This window comes from Phallusia mammillata, chromosome 2 (assembly GCF_965637545.1).
Source record: "Phallusia mammillata chromosome 2, kaPhaMamm4.hap1.1, whole genome shotgun sequence".
Classification (NCBI taxonomy): Eukaryota; Metazoa; Chordata; class Ascidiacea; order Phlebobranchia; family Ascidiidae; genus Phallusia; species Phallusia mammillata.
Genome location: NC_137253.1, coordinates 33,338,107 through 33,363,686, shown reverse-complemented (window position 1 = coordinate 33,363,686; position 25,580 = coordinate 33,338,107). Strand labels below are relative to the sequence as shown.

The 25,580-nt window shown below is 40.6% G+C and overlaps 3 protein-coding genes across 10 annotated transcripts; 1 reads left to right on the top strand and 2 right to left on the bottom strand.

Annotated features, from left to right (window-relative positions):
• Window positions 1-231: 231 nt before the first annotated feature.
• LOC145213456 (uncharacterized) lies at window positions 232-16,006 on the bottom strand. Of its 8 annotated transcripts, none has more exons than XR_013856840.1 (5): window positions 15,635-16,006; window positions 7,046-7,233; window positions 2,741-2,946; window positions 2,136-2,423; window positions 232-1,859 (listed from the first exon to the last, which is right to left on the bottom strand). XR_013856840.1 is itself a non-coding variant. In XM_080081740.1 (3 exons), the coding sequence occupies exons 1-3, from the start codon at window positions 15,251-15,253 to the stop codon at window positions 6,111-6,113; spliced, it is 303 nt and encodes a 100-aa protein (XP_079937866.1). In that variant the 5' UTR covers window positions 15,254-15,310; the 3' UTR covers window positions 6,081-6,110. The 8 variants fall into 8 exon arrangements, 2 of the variants coding, with proteins under 2 accessions (XP_079937866.1, XP_079937865.1); XR_013856839.1 differs by lacking the exon at window positions 15,635-16,006 and adding an exon at window positions 7,658-7,721; XR_013856835.1 differs by lacking the exon at window positions 15,635-16,006 and adding an exon at window positions 7,487-7,720.
• On the top strand, window positions 7,724-14,468 carry LOC145213455 (uncharacterized). The gene is made up of 3 exons (XM_080081738.1): window positions 7,724-7,986; window positions 8,067-8,145; window positions 8,210-14,468. The coding sequence occupies exon 3, from the start codon at window positions 8,457-8,459 to the stop codon at window positions 14,169-14,171; it is 5,715 nt and encodes a 1,904-aa protein (XP_079937864.1). The 5' UTR covers window positions 7,724-7,986; window positions 8,067-8,145; window positions 8,210-8,456; the 3' UTR covers window positions 14,172-14,468.
• Window positions 16,007-17,607: 1,601 nt separating the features above from the next.
• On the bottom strand, window positions 17,608-25,566 carry LOC145213329 (ankyrin and armadillo repeat-containing protein-like; the record flags this gene model as incomplete). Its single annotated transcript, XM_080081557.1, has 14 exons — window positions 17,608-18,117; window positions 18,174-18,228; window positions 18,442-18,621; window positions 18,766-18,883; window positions 18,942-19,064; window positions 19,119-19,241; window positions 19,298-19,532; window positions 20,288-20,492; window positions 20,672-20,725; window positions 21,114-21,231; window positions 21,575-21,682; window positions 23,364-23,557; window positions 23,792-23,894; window positions 25,447-25,566. Coding segments are annotated over 8 exons (921 nt in total), but the record flags the coding sequence as incomplete, so codon positions are not given.
• Between the last annotated feature and the right edge of the window lie 14 nt (window positions 25,567-25,580).

Below are 25,580 nucleotides of genomic sequence, written 5' to 3'. Positions count from 1 at the left end.
ATTGATAACAAAGTATTTTTTATGGTATCACTTTTCATGACATGGTCGTTAGTGCGTGACCAAATTTCCACAAAAAGCATGTCAACAAAATTTTTTTGACAAATCTCAACATTTACATGTGATTTTATGAATTCCTTTTATTCTATGTTTAAATAAATCTCTGTCTACCTTCTCAAGTTACAACACAAACATAATAAAGAGATATTTCACACAATGCAAAACAACACTGACCCATCTAGAAAGAAACTTTATTCACGCCAAAAACATGCAACAGAATTTTGAACACAAGCGAAAACATACAAAATAGGATCGACGAAAATAGGACCTTTCATTTACTGGAACCATGCCTTCTACAAAACACACCTTCTATTAAAACTATTTCAGCAACCTTACTGTCTGAGGCGATGCAATGTCAAATGTTTTCAAGCAGGCAGGTTTGTGAAATCAAGCGACACACTAATGAACATATACAGCAATTAGGCTACAAATACAAAGTAGAAACAACTTAAACGATTGGTCCAGAAAACATAGGGGTTTATATCTGCATAAGTTAGCCTGTTTGAATCAAAACACAAAAACAACGGCTTGAATTTAAATGTAACATGTCTTATCAAATGTTACCTTCTGAGACCAACACATTGCACCCAAAATGAAAAATGGAAAGACACAATTCCAGTACTATACGCACACATGGCTTAAAGAGTGTAAATTTGTAAAGTATATTCTATGACCGGCTTCAATTAAACAGCTTTAAAATCCTACAGTGAAGAAAAAGGTGCAAAAACCAGGGGTTCCAGTACTTTGCCATAACACAAAACACTTGCTGTAAAAAATTGCATACCCGACACATTAAACCAACAATGCTCTGGTGGATAATCTTGGAAATACCGTATAAAAGTGTGTGTGTGTGTGTGTGTGGGGGGGGGGGGGGTTAGTCTGTCACATATTTGTAAAGTTAAATCACAACATCCCACCTTTTCTTTGTGTAATTTATCTCCCATTTCCCCAGTTCAGGTAAAGGTTTGTTGCCTAGTAACCCTGACTCATCGTTGGACAACTGCTTAGTCACTCACTTTGACAACAATGACTCATCAGTATTTTGTTGCTCAGCATCTGAAAAAGCAATTGTAAGTTCTTAAAAAGCCAAACAAAATAAATACAAACCAGCAAAATGCATAAAAATGTTGACACTTCTTTAAAAATTAAATTTGCATAATGAAGTTTGTACTGATGTGTGTAATAAGAAAAACAATAAAGAAATCATAATAAAAAAAGTGTATTCTGAATGTCAATAAATATGCTAATAGTAACATATCAAACCAGCCAAAACAGTGGTCATTCTGTTTAAATCAAGGAACAAAAATTAAGATACAACAAAAGATTATAAGTTTAAATATGTGATAAAATAAAATTATTTCAGAAAACAATATCTTTCTTAATGCAGGATATTTTCTGGGATCATTACCAAAGCAACTCTGCAAACACCCCAACTAACGGACAAATCATTTGGAAACCGCAGCAACAGACATTACCTGGATTGTTGTGAAATCTGAAAGTTGAAGGGTCGTCAAACTCATCACTGAACGGGATGTCAACATTACTAGGATGCGTCGAATCATCGATTATTTCCACTGTGAACTAGTCGTTTGTAGCAAAATATGAGGTTTTATTCAAATCTGGACTTCCAGGCATGGAGGTGGCACCTTTCTGGGCATGTTTGAGCTCTTCTGCCACCCGATGGCTAAATGTTTGCCCAAATATGCAACTGTCAGCAGATGCAGAGATTAAGTGAGAGTTGTGGTCGAAAGTGAGGGCAACCGCTACCTCTGAATGCCGGCTGATCATGCAAACACAATCTCCTGCGAAACAAACAAAACATTCTTGTTAAAAATGTTAATTGGAAAAACAGTTGCAAATACATTAAAGCAATTTAAAAACTGATGCAGAAAAAATTCAAACTTGTAAAAGGCGGCCAGTATTGTAAAATTCCTACCATGAGTAAATTTGCTAGACACACATTAGGTCATTTGACATGAATAAAACATGTTTGATTAATTTAAGTGGAAATGCTTATTAATATTGTATGACTGCAAATTGCTTTTCAATTTTCTCAACAAATGCAAACCAACACTGACCTGTGGTGTACGGGAGGACATAGATGTTTTTATCAACACACGAGGCTGCAACAAGCGTTTTGCACCAAAGATGTCATATTCGGTTAAATTGCAGCCGCATGCAACAAGCACTGAATCATCGATGAATAAAATCCAAAGTTAGAATGGCTGGGTTTAAAATTTTGTGGATTTGCTTACTCAACAATGGCCATGTCAACCATCGAGTGTTTTACAACATAATGTTGTTCTCAACTGATGTCAGTTGTAGTAGTAGAGAGACTTGTCTGTTCCACAGCTCATTAGTCGAAACTGCAATTACAAATCTGATTTAGACCAAGAATCGTCAGCATCAAGATTAAACAATTATGCTCTCTGTTAAACAACATAATGAGACTAAAACACAAAAATCACAAAAGTGGTACAAAAGCAAAATGAAGCTGAAAACTGGACAGTTTCACTGTGACTATATATATATATGTATATATATACAGTTTACCTCGGGAAACATTGTTGTCCAGATCACAATAAAAAATTATATAAGACTTGGATTAGAAGTTCTAGAATTGAAATAACTTTTCTATAATACCTAGTTATACTAGTTTCAACTTCCCTACATGACAGTTTACCTCATGATCTTGGTTTGCTAACTTCACAGCAGTGACGGCAGCAGATCGTGTTGGACAGAATATAATCATTAGTAAACATGTAAACACATCGATCTCTACTCGCGCTTCCAAGCATCGAACCACAGTGAGAATAATCCATGCTTAATATATCCCCGTCGTGTGACGAAATAAATGATATCCTCTTAAACGTCATAAGGTCGTACACACTAAAAACAAATGATTGGTTGTCATAAAAAACGCAAAACTACTTAATCTTACGGATTTCAATAGAACAAATCAAAAATAACAATTTAAAACCAAATCCCAAATTTACTGTGGATTGGAAAAACAAGCTAAAGTAGGTGCAGCCTAGAAACCAGCGATTAAATTACTGATGCATATTTATGATAAAGAGTGTTAAATTGTGTGCAGAATTCCCCAATGTGCCCAGACATAAAGATGACTACAAATTGAATTAGGAAGTATGTTGAATACATACTGCTGGATACTCCCACTCCTGTCGCCAACTGCATGTGTTTGCCGTCATTATGAACAGAAATGCAACATGCTTCAACCGATGTTTTAGTGTCCGTGGAGTGTTTCTCCATACTTTCCATTACAATTGTGTGTTTCAGAACCTACAAATATTTAATAACTAACTTATTGCTTGTTCAATACATTTATCCTACAAACAGTCACAATATATAATGTTCTTATTGTTCGTCCAATACATATATCCTACAAACAGCCACAATATATAAGGTGTTTGGTCTTCGATTTTCATTTGAACACGAAACAAAACAGCTGACCCAGCACAATCAGGAAGAGTCTGCAAAAAACACCATAAGGAAGAAACTATTATTACATGTAAACAAGGTTTTGTGCCCCAGTGATTTAAATCAGTGGCAAAAACAAAACAAGAATTTGACTAAATAAATTAAATCAGAAAGACTTTTCTGAATTTGGTTTACATTTATAATTCCACTGTTATAATTAGTGTGACGCAGACAATTTACACTCATGAGACATGAAAGCTGATGTTACAACATTTCAATCACTAAAAGCCACTAATGATGATATTTGAATAGTTATAGTATGTCTATTGACATAAGCTTATATACTTTTTGTTATGAATTATGTTATGATCTCCATGGATGTGAGGGGTACAGAAACTGACAATGCTTTTTGAGCACATTTAACATTTAAAAAAATGACTAAAAAATGATCAGTCGCTGTTTTTCAGTATTTTGGATACCCAAGAACAGTGTGTCCCAATTAATAAGATATTGTTTACAATTGTCTTTTGTGATGAAATATAATTTTTTTAGTGATGTAACTTCAATATATGAATGTTCCAAAGACAAACTTTGATATCCCAGACACACGAACTGTGAAACCTGGAAACTGAAGGGACATTTGGTTTTTCAAAATCCATCACATCAGTTATAACAAGTGAGTGATTAGAAAATACAAGATGCAGCCACATGTTGTAGACATCTACTGACATCGCAAGCACTTCATAACCTCTGCAAAAATCCAATTGTAAGTTCAAAATAATTAATGTAAAAATATATTAAACAATATGCATGGATCTGTTCATAAATTTAGTCATAAAAATAAAAGCTCAAATAGATGTAAATGCAACATGGTTTATTATTTTATAACTGCTTCTGCAAATGCTCATGCCCACAGCAGTGATATTGAGGCAAGTTGCTTTTTATGTCTACTTGGGCCGTTATTTTTCTCATTAAATATGTAAAAATTTTGAAACTAACTTTTACCAAAATACGACTTTTTATCATGCAGCAAAAGCAAAAGCACGATTTTGTCTTTAATCTTCATAATTTAGCGACAAAACGACAAAAAACAGTCTCAACTTTTAAGATAAAAATTTTCGCCACGTCTGTTTACAACCAGCTGATCGCTGATGACGCAATGTTTATTTTCACAGCTGTTCAATAAATATGTTTCGCGCTCAATATTTTTCGGAAATAAATGCACATTAACGAACTTCTGAACTTGCAGTTCCATCGAGGCGTAAAAGTTTAACTTGTAAATCACTTTTGCAGCAAAAAGACACAATCTACTATCGTTCTTGGACTAATGAAACGTCACTTCTTTATTTGAGTTTGCATTCGGCAAAAGGTCATCACGCGGTCAATTTTTTATGAAAAAGAATTTATTACCCATTCATTGGCACAAAACAAAACCGGAGATAGCCAGCAATGGCTGAATTTCGGCACTGGAAACTTCTGGAAAAATTACGTCATGACTTAACACTGAAATCATATTTGGCAAACTCATGAATTATTGCGTCACATTAATTAGATTCAGAAAACTTTACTAATGAAGTTCTGCGGTAAATTAAAACAGAAAATATTATTTTAACTCCAAAAGTGCAATTTTTCCCCAAATTCATGCCGCAATTGATAACAAAGTATTTTTTATGGTATCACTTTTCATGACATGGTCGTTAGTGCGTGACCAAATTTCCACAAAAAACATGTCAACAAAATTTTTTGACAAATCTCAACGTTTACATGTGATTTTATGGATTCCTTTTATTCTATGTTTAAATAAATCTCTGTCTGCCTTCTCAAGTAACAACACAAACATAATAAAGAGATATTTTACACAACGCAAAACAACAATGACCCATCTAGAAGGAAACTTTATTCACGCCAAACACATGCAACAGAGTTTTGAACACAAGCGAAAACATACAAAATAAGATCGACGAAAATAGGACATTTCATTTACTGGAAGCATGCCTTCTACAAAACACACCTTCTATTTAAACTATTTCAGCAACCTCACTGTCTGAAGCGATGCAATGTCAAATGTTTTCAAGCAGGCAGGTGTGTGAAATCAAGGGACACACTAATGAACATATACAGCAATTAGGCTACAAATACAAAGTAGAGACAACTTAAACAATTGGTGCTGAAAACATATGGGTTTATATCTGCATAAGTTAGCCTGTTTGAATCAAAACATAAAAATAACAGCTTGAATTTAAATGTAACATGTCTTATCAAATGTTACCTTCTGAGACCAACACATTAACCCAGAAATGAAAAACGGAAAGACACAGTCCCAGTACTATACGCACATGTTACACACACATGGCGTAAAGAGTGTAAATTTGTAAAGTATATTTTATAATGGGCTTCGATTAAACAGCTTTAAAAACCTACAGTGAAGAAAAAGGTGCAAAAACCCGGGGTTCCAGTACTTTGCCATAACACAAAACACTTGCTGTAAAAACTTGCATACCCGACACATTAAACCATCAATGCTCTGGTGGATAATCTTGAAAATACTGTATAAAAGTGTGTGTGTGGGGGGGGGGGGGGGGGGGGGGGACAAAGAAAATAATCCATGCTATGACTCAAATGTTGGTATGTATGTGTCCTTCTGCTACTTTGCAAGCCTGAAATAAGAATACAAAAAGACATTTAGAAATGAAATCAAAGTTCAAAATGTATATGTGGCTTTGCCAAGCATATACTGGTCAAAAATATTTAGCGGCAAGGGTCAGCCTACACTTGGCTAAGAAAATTGGTTTCCAGGTCAAACATAAACAGCCTAGCAATGTGACTTAGTTACAAGCAACAAATTATGTATGCCATTCTAGTCTATCACCCTGGTCTCAAACATTTCATAATGACATAAAACTCACTATCATGGTAATGGATCATTTGCAAAAATATTCAAACCTAAAACCATTGCTTTTTTAATGTCCTCATAGACCAGGGATGGCGAAGAAGTGACCCGCCACATGAATTTTAGTGACCCACTTGTAGTTTTTTTAGTGACCCAAATTTAAATATTCATGCGAATCCTTGTTTGCACACATGGATTTGGTAAAATCAAGTGCCAGGAATCGTATTAGCTCGGATATGACTGCTGTGTGTATTAAGCTGAAAACTATCTAGGATTGTAAGACTTGCAGAGAAGATGCAGCAACAAGCTTCACATTGACATTGACATGTAATAAAATAAGTGACCCACTTTGTTTTCTTTCCGAATTATAATCTCATGTATGACCCATTCAACTGAAAAGGTTCGCCATCCGTGTTATAGACCAAAGTAAATAATAGGGATTGGCCGCACTGAGCCAGAACCAGAGTACTTGCTACCGAGAACTGCATATTTTGGTGCTTGGTGCTCAGCCGAGCAGTTGCACAAACTCACCCAGCATTAAATTTGCATATATATGCCCATGCATACGAAACTAGTGTTCGAAAGGGTATCCAAAAACAAAAATCACTATAAAGGATTAGAATACAAACAAAAAATGTAGGTGTCATTTACAGTAGTTACCTTGCATAGCTGTTCGAAATTGCAAGGACAACATTTTTGTGTGCATACGCTGGTAGATACTTCTAAACATTCAGCAAAAGCACTGTATGTTGTAGCCCAAAGGAGTTTATTGCAATGATTCCTTCCACCTCCTGCATCCAGCAAAGACAACAGCTCACATGGAAGGCGAATTGAACTTATGTGGCCACCTGCAACATATACAGAGAGCAGTAGGTAAGACAAACAAATAATGTTTAGCAAGAAAGTGTGTTATGGTACTATTCGCCAAAGATCCACCAAGGACCCTCTAAAATATTTGAGGACACTGGTTGAAGAACCTACATGTGCCAAGAAACACTCAACTAATGATTTTTACCACGAATAAATTAATCTGCCTTACAATGCATGGTATGTACCTACAGCCCCATCGCCTAACTGAGTCAAAAACTATTATATACATACACATTTTGCTTGCTACTGAGGCATTTACTGATACCGGGCTCTCTGTCATCAAAAAGTCAACCAGCAGTATCATGTCTCATTCGAAGAGCTTTATAATGGAGAAGAGTATGCTACTCCAAACCATGTAGCATATACATTAAAAAAAAGTCTTGTGCTGCATTTGGCACACACCTTTTTCCCCGGTACAATGTTTAAATTGTTTTTACAAGTTTGGTAACTGTTACATCTCCACGTTCAGTTACGCATGATTAATTTGTCTCATTATTCCCCTGCTATGACGTTACAATCGCCATGTGCGTAACAGTAAAATTAGAAGGCCTTTGTCTGTATGTTGCAATGATTAGTTCATTTTACTGTACAACGTGGTCGAGTAAGGTGATTTATTACTGCATTAAGTAAATTCGTTTGTGTTGCATTTTTAGAGACGAATAAGGCTAAATTAAATATTGTGACGACTGACTAATTAATCTTCAAGTGAAGGCTGTTTACCGTGATTGTCGGTGAGTGTTTTATTTGACTTGTGACCTAAATTAATTCATGGCTTTATGTGTGACTTATGGCATGCTGAATTTTCCTATAGTGCTTGCAGCGATTGTTTCATCGTCTTGCAACTGTTGATACGTGTACTGTACCTGTTGACCTGTGTCGCAAAATAGTTGGTAAGTTAGTCATTGGCATTTTTGTGCGTTGGCATATGTCAATGTGTTTCGTTTTCTTGTTTAGAAAACCGTTCCCGTTTCGTTCTCAACCCTGTTTCTGCCCGTTCCTGATTGTGTACGACGTTGTGGTTGTTGCCGCTGTTGTCGCTGTGGATTATTACACGTGATTCGGGAAGTGTGATTTGTGTGGGAAAGGGCGGGGCGTGTTTCAACGTGACAAACCCCTTTGTGAGGCTCAGCCTTGCAGGTCGGCCGTTCAGAGTCTACATAAAGAAGTTTTCAACTATTGCTCGTTATCTAGGTGAAGAAAAATGATTTCCGACATGATTGAAGAGGATAAGGGTGAACAGCTCGTCAAATTGCAACGTTCATTGCAAGAATCCTACACCCGAAGGGAATGTTTAATGGTCAGTCTCAATAACTTAGTTTCTGTACATACATCGGTGCGAATTACAAATGAAAGATACCGACTTCTTGTGGAGCATATAACTTCAAATTTATCTGAAAATAAAGATCTTGATAAGGATTTGCTAAAGCGATACACTGAAGAGAAGACGGAGTTCGATAGCAGGGTTGCTGAATGGATCGAAAAGGCCCAGCCTGCTACGTCCCCACCGCCACAAGTTGGTTCAAAAAAGTCGGTTAAAAGTTGCACTTCTAGTTGCCCTACTTCAGCAAGTACGAGTTCCAGTGTTCGTAGAACTGAAGCACGAATTAAGCTTGAGATGGCTCGCGCAAAGATTCGTCAGGCCAAGGAGAGACAGGACGAGGAGAACGAGCGACGAAAGAAGCTGCTTGATGACGAACGCAAGTTGCGTGAGTCAGAGCGCCGATTGACAGCCGACGCAGAACTTCGCGAGGTACAACGTCAAGCCGAACTAGCCGAAATCGAAGCTCGCGGATGGGAAGGTAAATTCGAAGCGGAATTCGTTTATCCGTCAACCGTAGAGAGGCCTTTTGTGCAAACGGTCACCGAATGTCTAAAACCTGTACCGCGTTGTGATAGGCAGGAGCTGCCTAAAGTAAGTCATCAGCCTCCTATCTACGCTACTCCGCAATACGATTGTCAAAATAGGAATAATCCCACAGTAGCGCAGGAACCTCGTTACAGCTCAGACGAGCGTTTTCTACCGCGTCCGAAGATAATGTCATTTAACGGCGATCCAATGGAATACTGGACGTTCATTCGCAACTTTGAAGCGCACGTTGCCACTAAAGTTCACTCTGACGATTTGCGGTTGGTTTATCTGCTGCAACATTGTGATGACAAAGTGCGACCTAAAATTGATCACTTGACGAAAAGGCCAGTCGAGGGTTACCGACAGGCACGTCAAAAGCTATTTCATGAGTACGGACAGCCGCACATTATCGCAAATGCCTGTGAGCAGCATTTGAAAAGGAGTCCTCGCTTGAAAGGAGATCAACCGGAACGACTAATGCAGTTTGCAGATCTGCTGGAAAAATGTCTCACTACACTGGAGGATATTGATGAATATGCCGGTCTAAATTCACTTGACACCATGCTGCAGCTCATTGACAAGTTGCCCTATCGCTTGCAGGAAAAATGGATAGAGCGATCAGTCGAAGTTCTACATCGCACTAATCGTGAAGCCGGGTTTAGCCACTTTGTTCAGTTTGTTTCGGAGCGTGCTGAGGTGGAAAATTCCCTCTACGGGAGTAGGATTATGGGTTCTAGGCGCGACAAGGATCCTGGTCCACCGATGAGAAAGCCAAGAGCGTCTGCGTACGTTGTGAACCCAGTAGAAGTTCGACAGCGTCCGACAGAGAGGCCGACTACTTCCGCTACGTGTCTGTTCTGTGGTAAGGCTCACGATTTGTCCAGGTGCTTTGAGTTTAAACGTAAAACGTACTCCGAACGTGTGGAATTTGTCAGTCGTAAGAGATTGTGCTTCAGATGCCTTACTCCAGGTCACCGTGTTAGACGATGTAAAGCGAGAACTGCCTGCGAAGAAAACGACTGTTCGAGTCACTATCACCACACATTGCTGCATAGGCCTGCTCCAGCCGCAAAGCCAGAGTCACCAGCGACACCGGTTGAACCACAAAAGGTCGCTTCATGTTCAGTGGCAACGCCCGGCGAATGCGGTTACGACGACGTGTATCAGTGTGTCGTACCAGTTGAGGTAAAATACGAAGGCCGGAAGGTTTTAACTTACGCATTTTTAGATATCGGCTCTAGCGGAACCTTCTGTAACCAAAGGTTGATTAAAGCCCTGGGCATGAAAGGTGAAACTAAGGAGATTGTTTTGCAAACACTGACAGATGAAGCCAAAGAGCATACGGCTGTTTCAGTGAGTTTCTCTGTTTCTCCAGTAGGTGGCGTAGATGATATATTTCTCCCTAAAGTAATAACCGTTGGTGAAATCCCCGTTCGTCCTAATCCGATTCTTAGCAAAGAAGCATTAAGGGGTGCCCCACATTTACGTGACTTGGATTTTCCCTTAATCGAGAAAGGAACTGTAACATTGCTGATTGGTCTGGATAATCCAGACGCCTTGTTCATTGAGGAGATGCGTCGTGGTCCAAAAGGGAAACCGTTTGCTGTCAAGACACCTTTTGGATGGACATTATTTGGCCCTTCACTCCTTCCGTGTGCATCATCGAGGTATCAGGTAAACTTCGTGAAGTCTAGAGACAGCTCTTTACAGAAGCAAATCTCTAGTCTGTGGGAGACAGATTTTGGGAACGAAACTGCTGTTCTAGATTTCCCCACGTCGCGTGAAGACAGAAAGACGTATGGTATCATGCAAAAGAACGTGAAAATGGTGGAAGGTCACTATGAGCTGCCGTTGCCGTGGAGAGAAAGCTCAGCTTGTTTGCCAGATAACAAGCCAATGGCCGAAAGACGGCTGACGTACTTGAAGCGACGCCTGGAGAAGGATCACTCACTGAAGGAAAAGTACGTGAGCACAATGCAGTCCTACCTCGAGAAAGGGTACGCAAGAGAGATACCTCGAGAAGAAATCGAATCGGTTGATGGTGTTTGCTGGTATTTACCACACCATCCTGTACTTCATCCCCGTAAACCAGACAAGGTTCGTGTAGTTTTTGATTGCGCTGCAAAGCACAAGGGCGTTTCCCTCAATGATGTGCTGATGCAGGGCCCGGATCTCGTAAACAGTTTGGTGGGTGTTTTGACTCCATTTCGCAAAGAGCGGTACGCTTTGGTGGCCGATATAGAATCGATGTTCCACCAGATTCGTGTTACCCCTAAGGACAGGGATGCCTTGCGATTTCTGTGGTGGCCAGGAGGGGATTTGACGAATCAACCAACAGCGCATCAAATGACTGTGCACCTGTTCGGGGCGACTTCATCCCCTAGTTGCGCGAGTTTTTGCTTGAAGCAAACAGCCTTAGATTTTGGTCAAGATTTCAATGGACAAGTGTCTTCGGTCGTCCGAAGAAATTTTTACGTGGACGACTGCCTGACTTCGGTTGCATCTACAGAGGAGGGAATTCAAATGACCAAAGAGATTTCAGATTTGTTGTCACGTGGAGGATTCCACTTGACAAAATGGCTCAGTAATAACCAGAAGATCCTGTCAAAAATTCCTGAAGAAGAGAGGTCAAAGGCAGTGCGGAACAAAAGCTTGAGTGATGACGTTACAGAGAGAGTGCTTGGTGTCCACTGGAACGTGCATGACGATACGTTTGGATTTAAGGTCAACCTTCCTGAAACGACAAAGACTCGAAGAGGAATACTTTCTGCATTGAGTTCGCTGTACGACCCTCTTGGAATAGTTGCACCGTGCACGCTTGGAGCCAAATTGTTACTCCAGGGTCTGTGCAAACGTGGAGTTGGCTGGGATGACTGCATTTTGGAAGCGGAAGCAACACAGTGGAGAGAATGGCTTGGGCGTTTACCGAAGCTTCATGACCTGTGTCTTCCTCGTTGTTTTAAGCCCGATGATTTCGGCGATGTGCAAAGTTGGGAGTTGCACCACTTTGCAGATGCTTCCTCCGTGGCCTACGGAGCTGTGTGTTATCTGAGGATAGTCGACGTCGGTTCGCGTGTTCACTGCGTGTTTCTTGCTGGCAAGTGTCGACTAGCGCCGCTGAAAACAGTGTCAATTCCTCGACTGGAACTGACAGCGGCAGTTTTATCCGTAAAGCTAGATGAAATGATGAGACGAGAGCTTGGTTTACCAGTGCATCGGTCTGTGTTCTGGACAGACTCCACTGCCGTCCTACAGAGCATCAGGAATTCGAAGAAGAGATTCCCTACGTTCGTTGCTAATCGAATTGCAAAGATTGAAAGGCAAAGCGATCCTTCAAGCTGGAGACATGTTCCTTCAAAGCTTAATCCGGCGGACGAGGCGTCACGTGGTTTGACGTCAGAGGCGTTAGTGACGACTGGCCGCTGGTTGCGTGGTCCACAGTTTTTGTTGGAGTCTGAGGATCACTGGCCCTTGAGCCCGATTGTTTTACCCGATTTACCTGCTGAGTTCAGTCCCGTAAAAAAGCAGGAAGTCTCCATACATATGGTTGTAGAGAAGAAGACCATTGTTGAGAGGATCATCCATCGGTACTCTTCGTTGCATCGTTTGAAAAAGAGTATCGCATGGCTGCTACGATATAAGAATTTTTTACTGTCGCGTGTTCGGCGTGACAAAGCTGTGGTGGATAATCGTGGATCATTGTCCGTTGAAGAATTAAATGCTGCCGATCTGGAGTTGATTAAATATGTGCAGCGAAAGCATTTCAGCCCTGAGCTTGCTGCGTTGGAGAAGGGATCTCTTTCCAAGACCTCTGTGAAACGTCACATGTTCAAACTAAATCCAATGGTTGTTAACTCCGTGCTTCGAGTTGGTGGTCGACTAGACAAGGCTTTCATTCCGTACGATGCCAAACATCCGATTCTTCTACCACATTCGTGTCATTTTACTGACTTGGTTATCGAGAGACATCATCGTCTTGTCGGACATTCTGGGATGGGCCACACTTGGTCGTCGCTACGCCAAAGGTTTTGGATACTTAAAGGTGGAGTAGCCGTACGCCGAGTGATTGGGAATTGCCTGTTCTGCAAGAGAAGAAATGCTTCCGCTGGAGTACAGAGGATGGCAGACCTTCCTTCAGCAAGACTGCATCCGGACGAGCCCCCGTTTTCACACGTGGGGGTGGATTATTTCGGTCCCTTTCCAGTTAAGCAGGGACGGAGCATCGTGAAACGGTACGGGGCAGTGTTTACCTGCCTATCAATTCGAGCTGTCCATATCGAAGTTGCCCACAGCCTATCTACAGACTCGTTCATCGACGCGCTTCGTCGTTTCATTGGTCGGCGTGGGAATCCTGAAAATATATATTCCGACAATGGGACGAACTTTGTCGGTGCAGAACGGATACTGAGAGAATCACTGCAGTCTTGGAACCAAGTTCACATTGAGGAGTACCTGAAACAAAGCGGAATTCTTTGGTCGTTCAATCCCCCGACAGCCAGTCATATGGGAGGTGCTTGGGAACGAATGGTGCGCTCCATCCGGCGAATTCTGACGTCTCTGATGACACAGCAAGTTGTTTCCGACGAAACATTGTCAACGTTTTTTGTTGAGGTTGAGTCAATACTCAACTCGCGTCCTCTTATCCCTGTCACCTTTGATCCCCGCGATGATGAGCCGATCACACCCAATCATCTCTTGCTCATAAGATGCAACTCGAATTTGCCTCCTGGCTTGTTCGATAAAAAGGACTGTTACGTGCGGCGCCGTTGGGCGCAAGTGCAGTACTTGGCGAATCAATTTTGGATCCGTTGGGTTCGCGAATATCTACCGAACATCATTTCCAGGCAGAAGTGGTTCCAGAAGAAGAGAGATCTCCAGATCAACGATGTGGTTCTCGTCGTGGATGATTCACAGCCACGCTCCAAGTGGTTGATGGGTCGCGTTGCGGATACATTTCCCGATAAAACGGGAACTGTACGCTCGGTGCTTGTGCAAACGCGATACAATCGTGTCAAACGACCGATTGCAAAACTTTGCTTGATTGTCGCCGCTGAAAGTGATGCTTAGTGTGCTGTTTTGTTTATTGAATTTCGTTGAACGTTCGATGTTTGTTTGTGTGTGAAATGTATTTACCCGGGTCATACATTTAGGTGGGGGTATGTTACATCTCCACGTTCAGTTACGCATGATTAATTTGTCTCATTATTCCCCGGCTATGACGTTACAATCGCCATGTGCGTAACAGTAAAATTAGAAGGCCTTTGTCTGTATGTTGCAATGATTAGTTCATTTTACTGTACAACGTGGTCGAGTAAGGTGATTTATTACTGCATTAAGTAAATTCGTTTGTGTTGCATTTTTAGAGACGAATAAGGCTAAATTAAATATTGTGCCGACTGACTAATTAATCTTCAAGTGAAGGCTGTTTACCGTGATTGTCGGTGAGTGTTTAAGTCGATTTGTGACCTAAATTAATTCATGGCTTTAAGTGTGACTTATGGCATGCTGAATTTTCCTATAGTGCTTGCAGCGATTGTTTCATCGTCTTGCAACTGTTGATACGTGTACTGTACCAGTTGACCTGTGTCGCAAAATAGTTGGTAAGTTAGTCATTGGCATTTTTGTGCGTTGGCATATGTCAATGTGTTTCGTTTTCTTGTTTAGAAAACCGTTCCCGTTTCGTTCTCAACCCTGTTTCTGCCCGTTCCTGATTGTGAACGACGTTGTGGTTGTTGCCGCTGTTGTCGCTGTGGATTATTACATGTGATTCGGGAAGTGTGATTTGTGTGGGAAAGGGCGGGGCGTGTTTCAACGTGACAAACCCCTTTGTGAGGCTCAGCCTTGCAGGTCGGCCGTTCAGAGTCTACAGTAACATTCCCAAGTGATAGGATGTACATTACGATTTTTAACTGGTTTACTGTGGGCTTGAAAAGGATCACAACACTTCTTCTGCAAGGAAGGGTGCTGACCAATGTAATTGTACTTGTGGAAATACATGCGTTCTCCAAACAACATTCATTACCCTTATCAGCAGCAACTCGCTCTTTATCTGTTAGAGAGTCAATTGGTAAAATACCTTGTTTTTGTGTTGGATATGTCTTTTTGTGGCATTCAGTATCCAGTGAGACACCTACACTACACTTTTGCATCTTAACAACTTTTAATCACAAAATAGGGCACATAAAATGCAGATAATAGAAGCAGTATCACAAAAATATCTGAAAAATGAACCTGTTTTTTTTGACCCTGCTTGAAACAAATTACAAAAGGCAAGCACAAAATGAAGAACAAGTAAGGTACTCAACAAGAGCTTTCATTTGAGCCATTACTCAACTTTCTAGCTAGTGTGCTCTTTTAAGATATAAGCTATTAAAGTTGCCGTTACGCATGAATGCACATTTGCATACCCCCAAACTGAACCCCCTGTTTTTTAAAAACATGAAAAAACTGTAATGAGGTGATTGAGAATGTCCTAAAGGTTCACCTAACCTACTAAAATGACCACAATATACTACAGCACACAGACCTACCTTTCAGATGCTGAATGTTGTTTTAAAGTCTTGGATTAGAAAGAAAAACAGCCTCAGCCTTTCAAGCCCATAAGCCCCATCTTGGCACGACAGTGATATGAAAGGTGAAGGTGACAGGCAAAAGAAAAATAGCACCCAGTCTTGTCATAATTTCGGCTGGAGTAGAAGACATGTTTTGGATTTCATTCTCTCTGTTGCAATTCAGATCTTTGGATTGCGTTTCTTATTAATCCTCTAGAAATCTAACAAAACATAAGGTACACGGTAAATTCGTAAATAAAATCGCATAAGGCCCAAAACCTTCTTAGTAAACTGTATAACAGGGTCATCGGCAACGACGTTTCCAACTTAAATTGAAACTCAAAACTTTCAGAATATCGTTCCAAAAACGTGTTACCAAACGATTTTGTCGTTTATCTTCATAATTTTGCGACAAAACGACCAAAAACAGTCTCAACTTTTAAGATAAAAATTTTCGCCACGTCTGTTTACAAACACCTGATCGCTGATGACGCATTGTTTATTTTCACAGCTGTTCAATAAATATGTTTCGCGCTCAATAATTTTCGGAAATAAATGCACATTGACGAACTCCTGAACTGTGGGTTCCATCGAGGCTAAAAAGTATAACTTTTAAATCAACTTCGCAGCAAAAAGACGCATCCTACTATCGTTCTTAGGCCAATGAAACGGGTAGAGCTACTAACACTGAGTTTCACCTTTGGCTCGACCTGGGAACTTCTGGTAGGTGGCGCAAAAGAGCATAGGCGTTTATGGTGCTGTTACAGCAATTTGGGTTTGTGGTAGGGATAATTGCTGAGTCAGCACCATAAACGCCTATGCTCTTTTGCGCCACTTACCAGAAGTTCCCAGGTCGAGCCAAAGGTGAAACTCAGTGTTAGTAGCTCTACCAATGAAACGGTACTTCTTTATTTCAGTTTGCATTTGTACTGACCTTCAAGGTAGACAATTTTAAAGACTGCCGTATATCTGACTCCAATAAACAAACTAAGCTGCCTAAACAAACCTAAAAAGACGCAAAGCTAAATTAACGTTCCCACATTATATTTCAATAAACCATGCCACGAGAGCGCCAATTGCGACTCAACACGCAACGCAAAAGTCAACGCGCCACGAATCAACTGTGAGATTTCAAGTCTAAAGTAAAAACTGATTTTAGGTCTAAAAGATACTAGCTTATATAGCGGTCAGGTCACATGTTATTACAGGTTGTAAAACTGGTATGGTTGTAAAACGTGTACGGCCGAGAATATTAACTGAGTTCTAAACCGCAATTATTCATTAAAATGCTTTACAACAGGGGTGGGCAACCTTTTTTACTGTAGGGCCTAAAAAAATGTCAAAATGTTTTACTGTAGGGCCCCAAATGTCAAAATTGGATCGCGGGCCTCACATGTGCATAACACAAAGTGATTTTGCTTTGTTTCATACCAAATATGCTCAACTACAAGTATAATTCGTACTTGGTTCTAGCCACATTTGGCCAGATTACAGAAAACTAGCATGAGGCGCATTAATCAGTTTAAAAATATGTATTAATTGGACTCTTTTGCCAGTACTTTTAAAATACTAGCGTCTCTGCGGGCCGCACAACCTTTGATGAAGGGCCGCAGGTTGCCCACCCCTGCTTCACAGAAACGTCAAGTGTAACATGGCTGGAAGCAGTTTAAGACGTTGCTTCACGTTAACACGTAAGGGGGGCGATAAAACGATAGCCTTCAGTCAGTTTATGACCGGTGTGTTGATGAGAAAATAGGTTTAAACAGGTTTAATAGCCGGTCAAACTTTTGTGTAGAAAAAAGGCGAGTTATGATCGGGTTTGACCGGGCCAATACGTCACGATAATTACATGCAATTAAAATGTTTTGAATTGAAAGTCCAAAGTCCGATATGTTTTGAATGAAAAGTCCAAGGTCCGATACACATTCGGCAAAACGTCATCACGCGATCAATTAAAAAAAAAGAATTTATTACCCATTTATTGGCACAAAACAAAAAAGGTTTAGAAATTTCCAGGTTAAAGCCCTCCTTCAGGCTGATACAAATTACAATTTGTGCCAAACCAAGCATTGACGACAAACGTTTGCAGCTAAAAGTAATGTTAACAAAAATAGTGGTGGACGAAAACATAAATTCTGATGCATGATGGTAAAAGAAAGGCATAGATAAAAATATTACACAATATCAAGTAAATGATCAAGTCAAACTAACAAAAGTATCAAAAATCACAGTTTGCGACTGAAAAGGTAAAAACTTTAATTTAATTAAAATTGTAAATATTTGCAAGTAAAATTGTAAGTAAATATTTCCTTTCGGAAATTAAGCAAAAATAAATGAAAAAAATTGTTCTGTGTCCTTGACAGGATGACATCATGATTTAAGACGTCATACTTTACTTCTTTAACGTCACAATTCTATTAGCAGGAGAAATGGATCTTGATCGTAACGATTTGCGTGGATTTCTGCATAAAATATTTGATGAAATTCGAAGAAAAGAGTGATTGCAAAACTTTCCCACCTGTTCTCATGAGGCCTGTTTGTTGTGGGGAAAGCCGTTTAAGGTCGGGAAATCCCTAAAGTGAAAATCGGTCAATACAAGTCAGTGGTTCCCAACAATCTTGTAGTGATCGGCTCCTTTTATAAAATTACGTCTGCGAGCCCACATTATAAAACTTCCCACAGTTCTATCAATTGTGCTGTCTCGTAAATTAAAAACTAGAAACGCAGCTCTTGCAGTCACTACACTCAGTTTACACACCAATTCTATAAATAAAAAACTGTATTACTTTTCTTGTTGTTAGCGATGGGAAGTCCAATCGTTGCTTGTCGTTTGAATTCCGCCACAAATTCATGGGAAATGCGACCATCTTCCCCCAAATTCACAGTGAGATTTGAATGAACTCCTTCTGTTGCCCTGCAAGCTGCCATCAACTCCCGACTCGCTGTTCGGTTGAACGACAAATAACCTGTCAAGTACCAAGTGGGAGATTTTAACCAAACGTACATGTAAAGGACCAAAGTAGGGTGTTAATATACAAAATATCGAAAGTTGAGGCAGAGAAATACATAAACAGGTAATAATCACTGCTCCAAGTAAACACGAAACCCACCCAAAGCCTGCGCGGCCGACTGCCGAAGCAGCTTATCACTCGAATTAAGTTTCTCCAGCAGTTTAGGTACTGCCCCACACGTCACAATGGCATCGGGCACTCTAGCTCAGGTAATCCGCTGAAACAGAGCACGCCGTAAATACTTTGCAACAGGAACTAACTTCCACACGTCACACCTGCCATCACCACCAGGGTCATTGCAGCGAAACAAATCCTCCAACGTTATGAGATTCAAGCCACCCAAGCGTGAAATTCCAGCAAGTGCTGAGCGCAGCTGAGGCTGCTTGAAACTTTACTGACTGAAAACAACTGTATATTACCACAAACAACCGAACAAAACTATAATGACGCACCAGGTTGGCGGAGTTGAGTATTTCCAAAATAATTTCGAATCCGAATCCATCCAGGTCATTCAACTTCTACTCATTCTCCTGGCATCCGCTCACCAAACAAGCCAAGTAGTGCAACAGACAAACCTGGCAATAGACAATGAATCATTGTGACGTCACACATAGCGTGATGATGGCGTTACCTGCATCGTCTCATCACGTGACGTCCTCCAGACCCGGTTGAGCAACAGCTCTATGGCGCCCTCTTCGGCAATGAGAAGTTGCGTTTGTTTGTTGTTAATGTGGGCGACGCCTGAACCAGTGTGAATTTAGTTACTCCGCACTCCATAATCCTCCGCTGGATGTCGCCAGCACCGGACTTGCCCCCCGACACAGGGAGGCAAGAGTGTTGATGACGCTCACCAAGACATCGACGACCTGATGTAGAAGTGGTATTAGCCGGGCCGCAAATCACTTACATGAAAGCCAGCCCAGAATTCGGGAACAAACAACAAGTCGGTTTGTAAAATGAACGAGCTCGCTTATGATTATGCAAAGAAGAATCAAGCAGTCAATTTAACAACCGACTTCACGCATCGAGTAAGGGGCACATATTAAAAGAAATACAAACTAAACGATTTACTGAAGAATCAAATCAACAGAACAAAACTGCAGGCCTTATATAAGAGGTCAATGTGACGCTGCAGCTGCTAGACTTCAATATCGTAAATTTGTGCGCTGATGATACATTAAGTTTATAAGTTCAACTTAAAGGCCGAAACATTTCGATGTAAACTCACATCAGCGCGCTGTATCGGCCCGTCATTGTTGACGTCACAAGCAGTTATTGTTGCACCACATTTGAGGAGGAACTTAAGTGTTATAAGAGCGCCGTTGGAGGCAGCAGCGAGCAGGGGGGTCACATTGACTCTACATAGCATGTAAAGGTGTAGCATAAAGATAAATTGTGGCGGGAAAAAACCACCGCATTTGGTTGAGATTAGTATCGTTTGTGTAATATTGATAAGTTAAATATGCGCTATGACGTGATTGCATTGTTAGTGACGATTGAAGCATGAATACGAGTGAAGTAAAAATACCTTCAGTTAAAACTCGACGAATTTTCACTGAAAACACAAAAACAATATCCAGGTAACATTCGCGCAAATAACAAATTAATCCACGTAACTCACCCCCCAGTTGCTGGCATTTCCAGTAAATTCGGGGGACGTCGCAGTAGTGACCTCACAATGGCCGTGTGACCTGTTGCGCATGCGTGGTGGATCGCTGAATGATTGCGGGCATCGCTCACCATTGGGTTCACTTTGCTCGCTAGGAGCGCTGTAACACACTCGAGGGCGCCACATCTGGCAGCAAAGTGCAGGGGGGGGGTCGCGCCTGTCATGAAAATTGAAGGTTTTTAAACAAAATCACTTTCTGTTTAAAACGCAGTCAACAAAACATTACAAGTCGGCGAAAAACACAAATCTACAATAAACAACAAAGATGACGTTGAATGACGACAAGCAGGTTATTACGTCACACAAGCGGGTTAGTTCCATTCATAAAAATCTCACCGGTCCTTTCAATAAACAAATCGTCATCAGGTATATCGTTGAAACCTGTCAATTCTAAGTTCAACATAAAGTCGTTTCAGAAAAAATGGCGACCATATTTAAAAGTTGTAAAATATTTCTAGCTTAAGAAACAAGATACTTTACAACTTTGTGTTTTCAATTTATGTCATTAACCTGATGAAGGTGTCTCGTATGAGACGTCGAAACGTCGACATATTACAATAAAAAACTGCTGGAAGAGCTAAAAATTTTGTTGATACGTTATGCCTGGCAGCAACAGTTTATTCAAACTTTTACCCGTCTTAAATTTGACCTTGTATTGACCATACGGGCAATAACCAGAAAACATATATGATGTAATGGCATTAAAATTTTTGTCAGGTTATGTTTATAGACGAAAAGCAGCTAAATATAAACAAATAATACAAAAGTGTTTACTCACGTGTAGAACGCGGGTTAATCTCGGTTCGTCTCACGTTTAAGTTCGGTTTCTGCCCAAACAAAATACTCAGGATCATCTGCCGGTTGTGAATGCAAGCGTGGTGAAGTAGAGTCATCCCCTACACACAAACAACAACGTCATCCCCTACACACAAACAACAGCGTCATCCCCTACACACAAACAACAATGTCATCCCCTACACACAAACAACAGCGTCATCCCCTACACACAAACAACAGCGTCATCCCCTACACACAAACAACAGAGTCATTCCCTACACACAAACAACAGCGTCATCCCTTACACACAAACAACAACGTCATCCCCTACACACAAACAACAGCGTCATCCCCTACACACAAACAACAGCGTCATCCCCTACACACAAACAACAGCGTCATCCCCTACAGACAAACAACAGCGTTATGCCCTACACAAAAACAACAACGTCACCATCAAACCTGCACATCTGGGGAAAATAAACTCGAGCTTGCAGTTTTCCGCATGAGGGCGATAAAGGGGGTGACAAGTTCACGACGGCATGAGAGTTTGAGACTTCCTTCCATACTCTGCAAATGTGAAATACGACCTATAAAATTATTGTGGGTGACAATCATCAACTGCCCGACCTGAGAGCACTATTTGGCGCACTTAGTAGGTTGACAATCGCACAAATAACTTCCAACTAAAATATTTAAATATTGTGTGTCAGACATAGTAAACATAAACACAAATCAGCGACCAGCAAGGCACAGGGTACAAAAAAATTAGAAAAATCTGCGATGGGATTCGAATCTTTCCGGGACTCGCGCTCTACCATTTCAACTACACATGCCAGACAAAATGCTTTCATTAATAACCAGAAAAATATGTTTGTTTGTGCAGAGAATATCAGCAGAAAAAAATGCCTTGGTTACCTCATTTAAAAAATCGCTGTTGACTTTCCTCATAAACGTTTGCAAAGTGCCTGGGATTTGTGGCTCACTTGCTGTCTAACTCATTTGTTGGCTCGTTTTTTTCTGTGACTGTCAACAAGAAATCGAAATAAACTGTACAGCTGCAGATGTTGTATATAATTTATTGCTGGGACTTTGTATAAATTCGACAGGAAAGTCTTGAGTGTAAATATAATTTTGGATGCACTGGAAGAACTTGTAGCGTCATAAATTACTATGCACCAAAAAACCTTATTTATCTCACAAGCTGAAACAAAATCTTAATAAATACATACAGGTCACGCCACTTTTTATAAAAATACATACAGGTCACGCCTTTTTACTCTATAACCTACAACAATAAAATAGAATACCAACTGTCAAAAAGCTCGCATAATCAACACAATACCGCAGCATAAATTATTTGTTGACTCTCTATTCACTGTCATCGAATAATAGAGCAACACTAGTCTAAAAAGGCAACCAAGATGCTTCTGCGCTGCCTCCTTCAAATACTTCACCTGCGCTGCCTCCTTTTAAATACTTCACCTAGCTTGTTTACTTCTAAAGCAATGTGATATATCTGTTGATCAGTTTTTATGAGCAGATATTGAAACTTACTTCCTGTGTCCAGAACTCTTAAAACAGTAGTTCTCAAACTTTTTTGACCGCGACCCAAATCTGAGTTTTATAAACATCTCACGACCCAAGCCTCAAACATCAAAAAATGTAACAATTTCGAGGCCACGTCGTCGCCGCATAGGAGTCTGCCCATGTCAAAATGGCTGCAGGTTTAACGAGTTCGATTCGACAATACTACATAACACAACACACATTGTGGCTTTGCAGTACCATGATCATTGATAGAAGTGAATCCCAAATCTAAAAATGTTTCCTTGTACGAATCGCCTACTTATCCTCAAACGCTGACTGTTACATCTCCACGTTCAGTTTCGCATGATTAACTTTTATTCCCCGTGCTATAACGTAACAATCGCTATGTGCGTAACAGTAAAATTGGAAGGCTATTGTAGTTAGTTCATTTTACTGTACAACGTGGTCGAGTGAGGGGACTTCACTTCTACTACATTAAGTAAGTTCGTCTGTGTTTACTTAATGCAGTAATAGTTCGTTTGGGCAGAATTAAATCACCCGAGCGCGACCCATTTTTTGACCCTGCGCGACCCATGTTTGGGTCGCGACCCATACTTTGAGAACCACTGTCTTAAAACCACAACGCAGTTAACTTACTTACAAAAAGACTTTACTTGCCCGATTAATAACGTAGATATAACTCGCGCGCATCTGTGCTAACCTTGTTGTTCAAAGCTTGGCGGAACCCAAAGACTCTTTTCATCATTTCGTCGAGTTGTTGATCGTTCATTGGCAGCTTTCTCGGTCTGTAGGAGCTTAGTAGCTGGTATCTTGCATGAAGCCACGCTGGGATGGGCGGAGTTGCTGGGTAATAAGTGGTGAGAGGGATACGGATCACGTGGTACAAACTCCCATCTGCAACAACAAGTACTTCATCCGTGACATGGCACAGCAGAAAGGATGGGCGACGGAAAGCAAATGCGTTGACTAATTTCAAACAAAATAGCCTACTGCGTTTTGATGTCCTACGCCACAAGTAAGGAAATGTTCTGCATTGATTTAATAACCTGGAATATGCTGATATTAGTATTTTTTGCACTTATGTTTATTTTCTGTGTTGAGTTCGCAACTCCAAGTCACCGCTTGTACCGAGCGATGTTGTCGGGACGGAATACTCCTTTGCCAGGAGATCCGCTAGATGTCGCCCTGCCTCAACCGCAACATGACTACACCAATCGTCATCGGACAACGTCTGTAAACAAATAAGTAGTGTTAAACCGAATCAATCGAAAAATTTCGGTACAAACCCTGAATTCAGCCAAGACCTTACCACGAAATTGGCCAAACCAAAACTAGTATAGAACATCACAAAATGCGGCTTACAATCGAGTAAATAACAAAGTTGATTGTAAGTAACGCTTTATTATAACCGCACAATCCAGTCGTTAATCGCTTTATAACCGGTTTATATTTCTCTGCATGAACTGACGAGGCCACAAATGTTTACATTAACATTTGGTGAAATAAGGAAGTCTTCCCCCGGTCGTGTTTACCACAATGTACCAAACTCACTTTCTTGTGAGTCCCTGTCACATAACGCTCCACGATACGGTGTAGCTGCAGCTGGATTAGTCATGACCCACCAATTGTTCCCTTCACTGTATTGCGCTCAATAACGTTTTAACGTTGCGCAGCTATTTCCGGCTTGGTGATGGTTTTAGTGCAAATATTGTGCCACGCGAAATAAACTCAACTCTTCCCGTTCAATTATTCGTCACCTGATAGCGGAGTGAGCAATCCTTCCAAATCAGGGATTTTCATCAACCGACGCCGGAGCGCCACCAAGAGGACAGAAATAGAGGTGATAAATTGCAGAAGTTTCAGATTTCTTTGCGTTACTGGGTCGCGTTCCATCGCTGCACGAATCAGTTCAACCTGGAAACATTAAAACCACAGTTCGTAAATATTGTGTACTGAAGATCTTATTGCAAACATAATGGTTAACAGGAAAGTTAAACGGTAACTGAGATTTTTCGCTTTTAGTTTAGGAAACTCGGTTTTGCCTTAAAATGTTTAAAAAACAGTGACGAAAATATAATGGATGTTTTTTGTCACACGATTGTTACGACGACGCAAGTAAGAACATTTAACACGGGAATTTCACTACGGTATACAGATGCTGAAAAAATGGTTTCCTGCATAATGTTATTTTGCTCGGTAGATTTGTGCGTTTGATTATTTCAAAAATTTTGCAATAAAAAATATTACTAAGATCGACTCTATTGCGTCACAATTACTTCTATATTACTTCTGTCCAATCAATGACAAAATGACGAGCGATGTGTTGTGTCGTAAAACAGTCACGAATATTTTCGTGACTGTATTAACAATCCCCCCATGTATAGAAACTCCGGTTAAAACCCTTACATACACATCATAACATCGGTTGCACGTCATTCACGTGATGACGTAATCGTCTACGCCATCGTTGCAGCGACATAGGGTGGATGTGGTTGTGGTCAGAAAGCGTGACGGCGGAAGATATGTCGCATGTCGCGTGCAGCGCAAGTACGTTCGCGACAGGAGACACACATACGCGCGACATGTGCACAGACAAGACACATTTCACGATTTTTGAAAGGAGAAAAAGAAGTATTTTAACAAACTACAGCACATTAGTAAGCTAATGTTTTTTCATCGCTTATTAAATTTCAGGAACCAACTGCTTACAAACATACCAACGTGTTTTTATGCTAATAGGTTTTACCAGCCGAACGTCACGTGATTAAATCGAGGCAATATACCGAATAGGTGTTGAAGAGCCGATTTTCTTTTTCGGTCGAACCCTCATTAGGGTCAAATTTCGTACAAATCCACCAACTTTGGATGTCACATGTTCCTGACCTACGGATAAAAACAAGTTTTTACACCTGCTGAT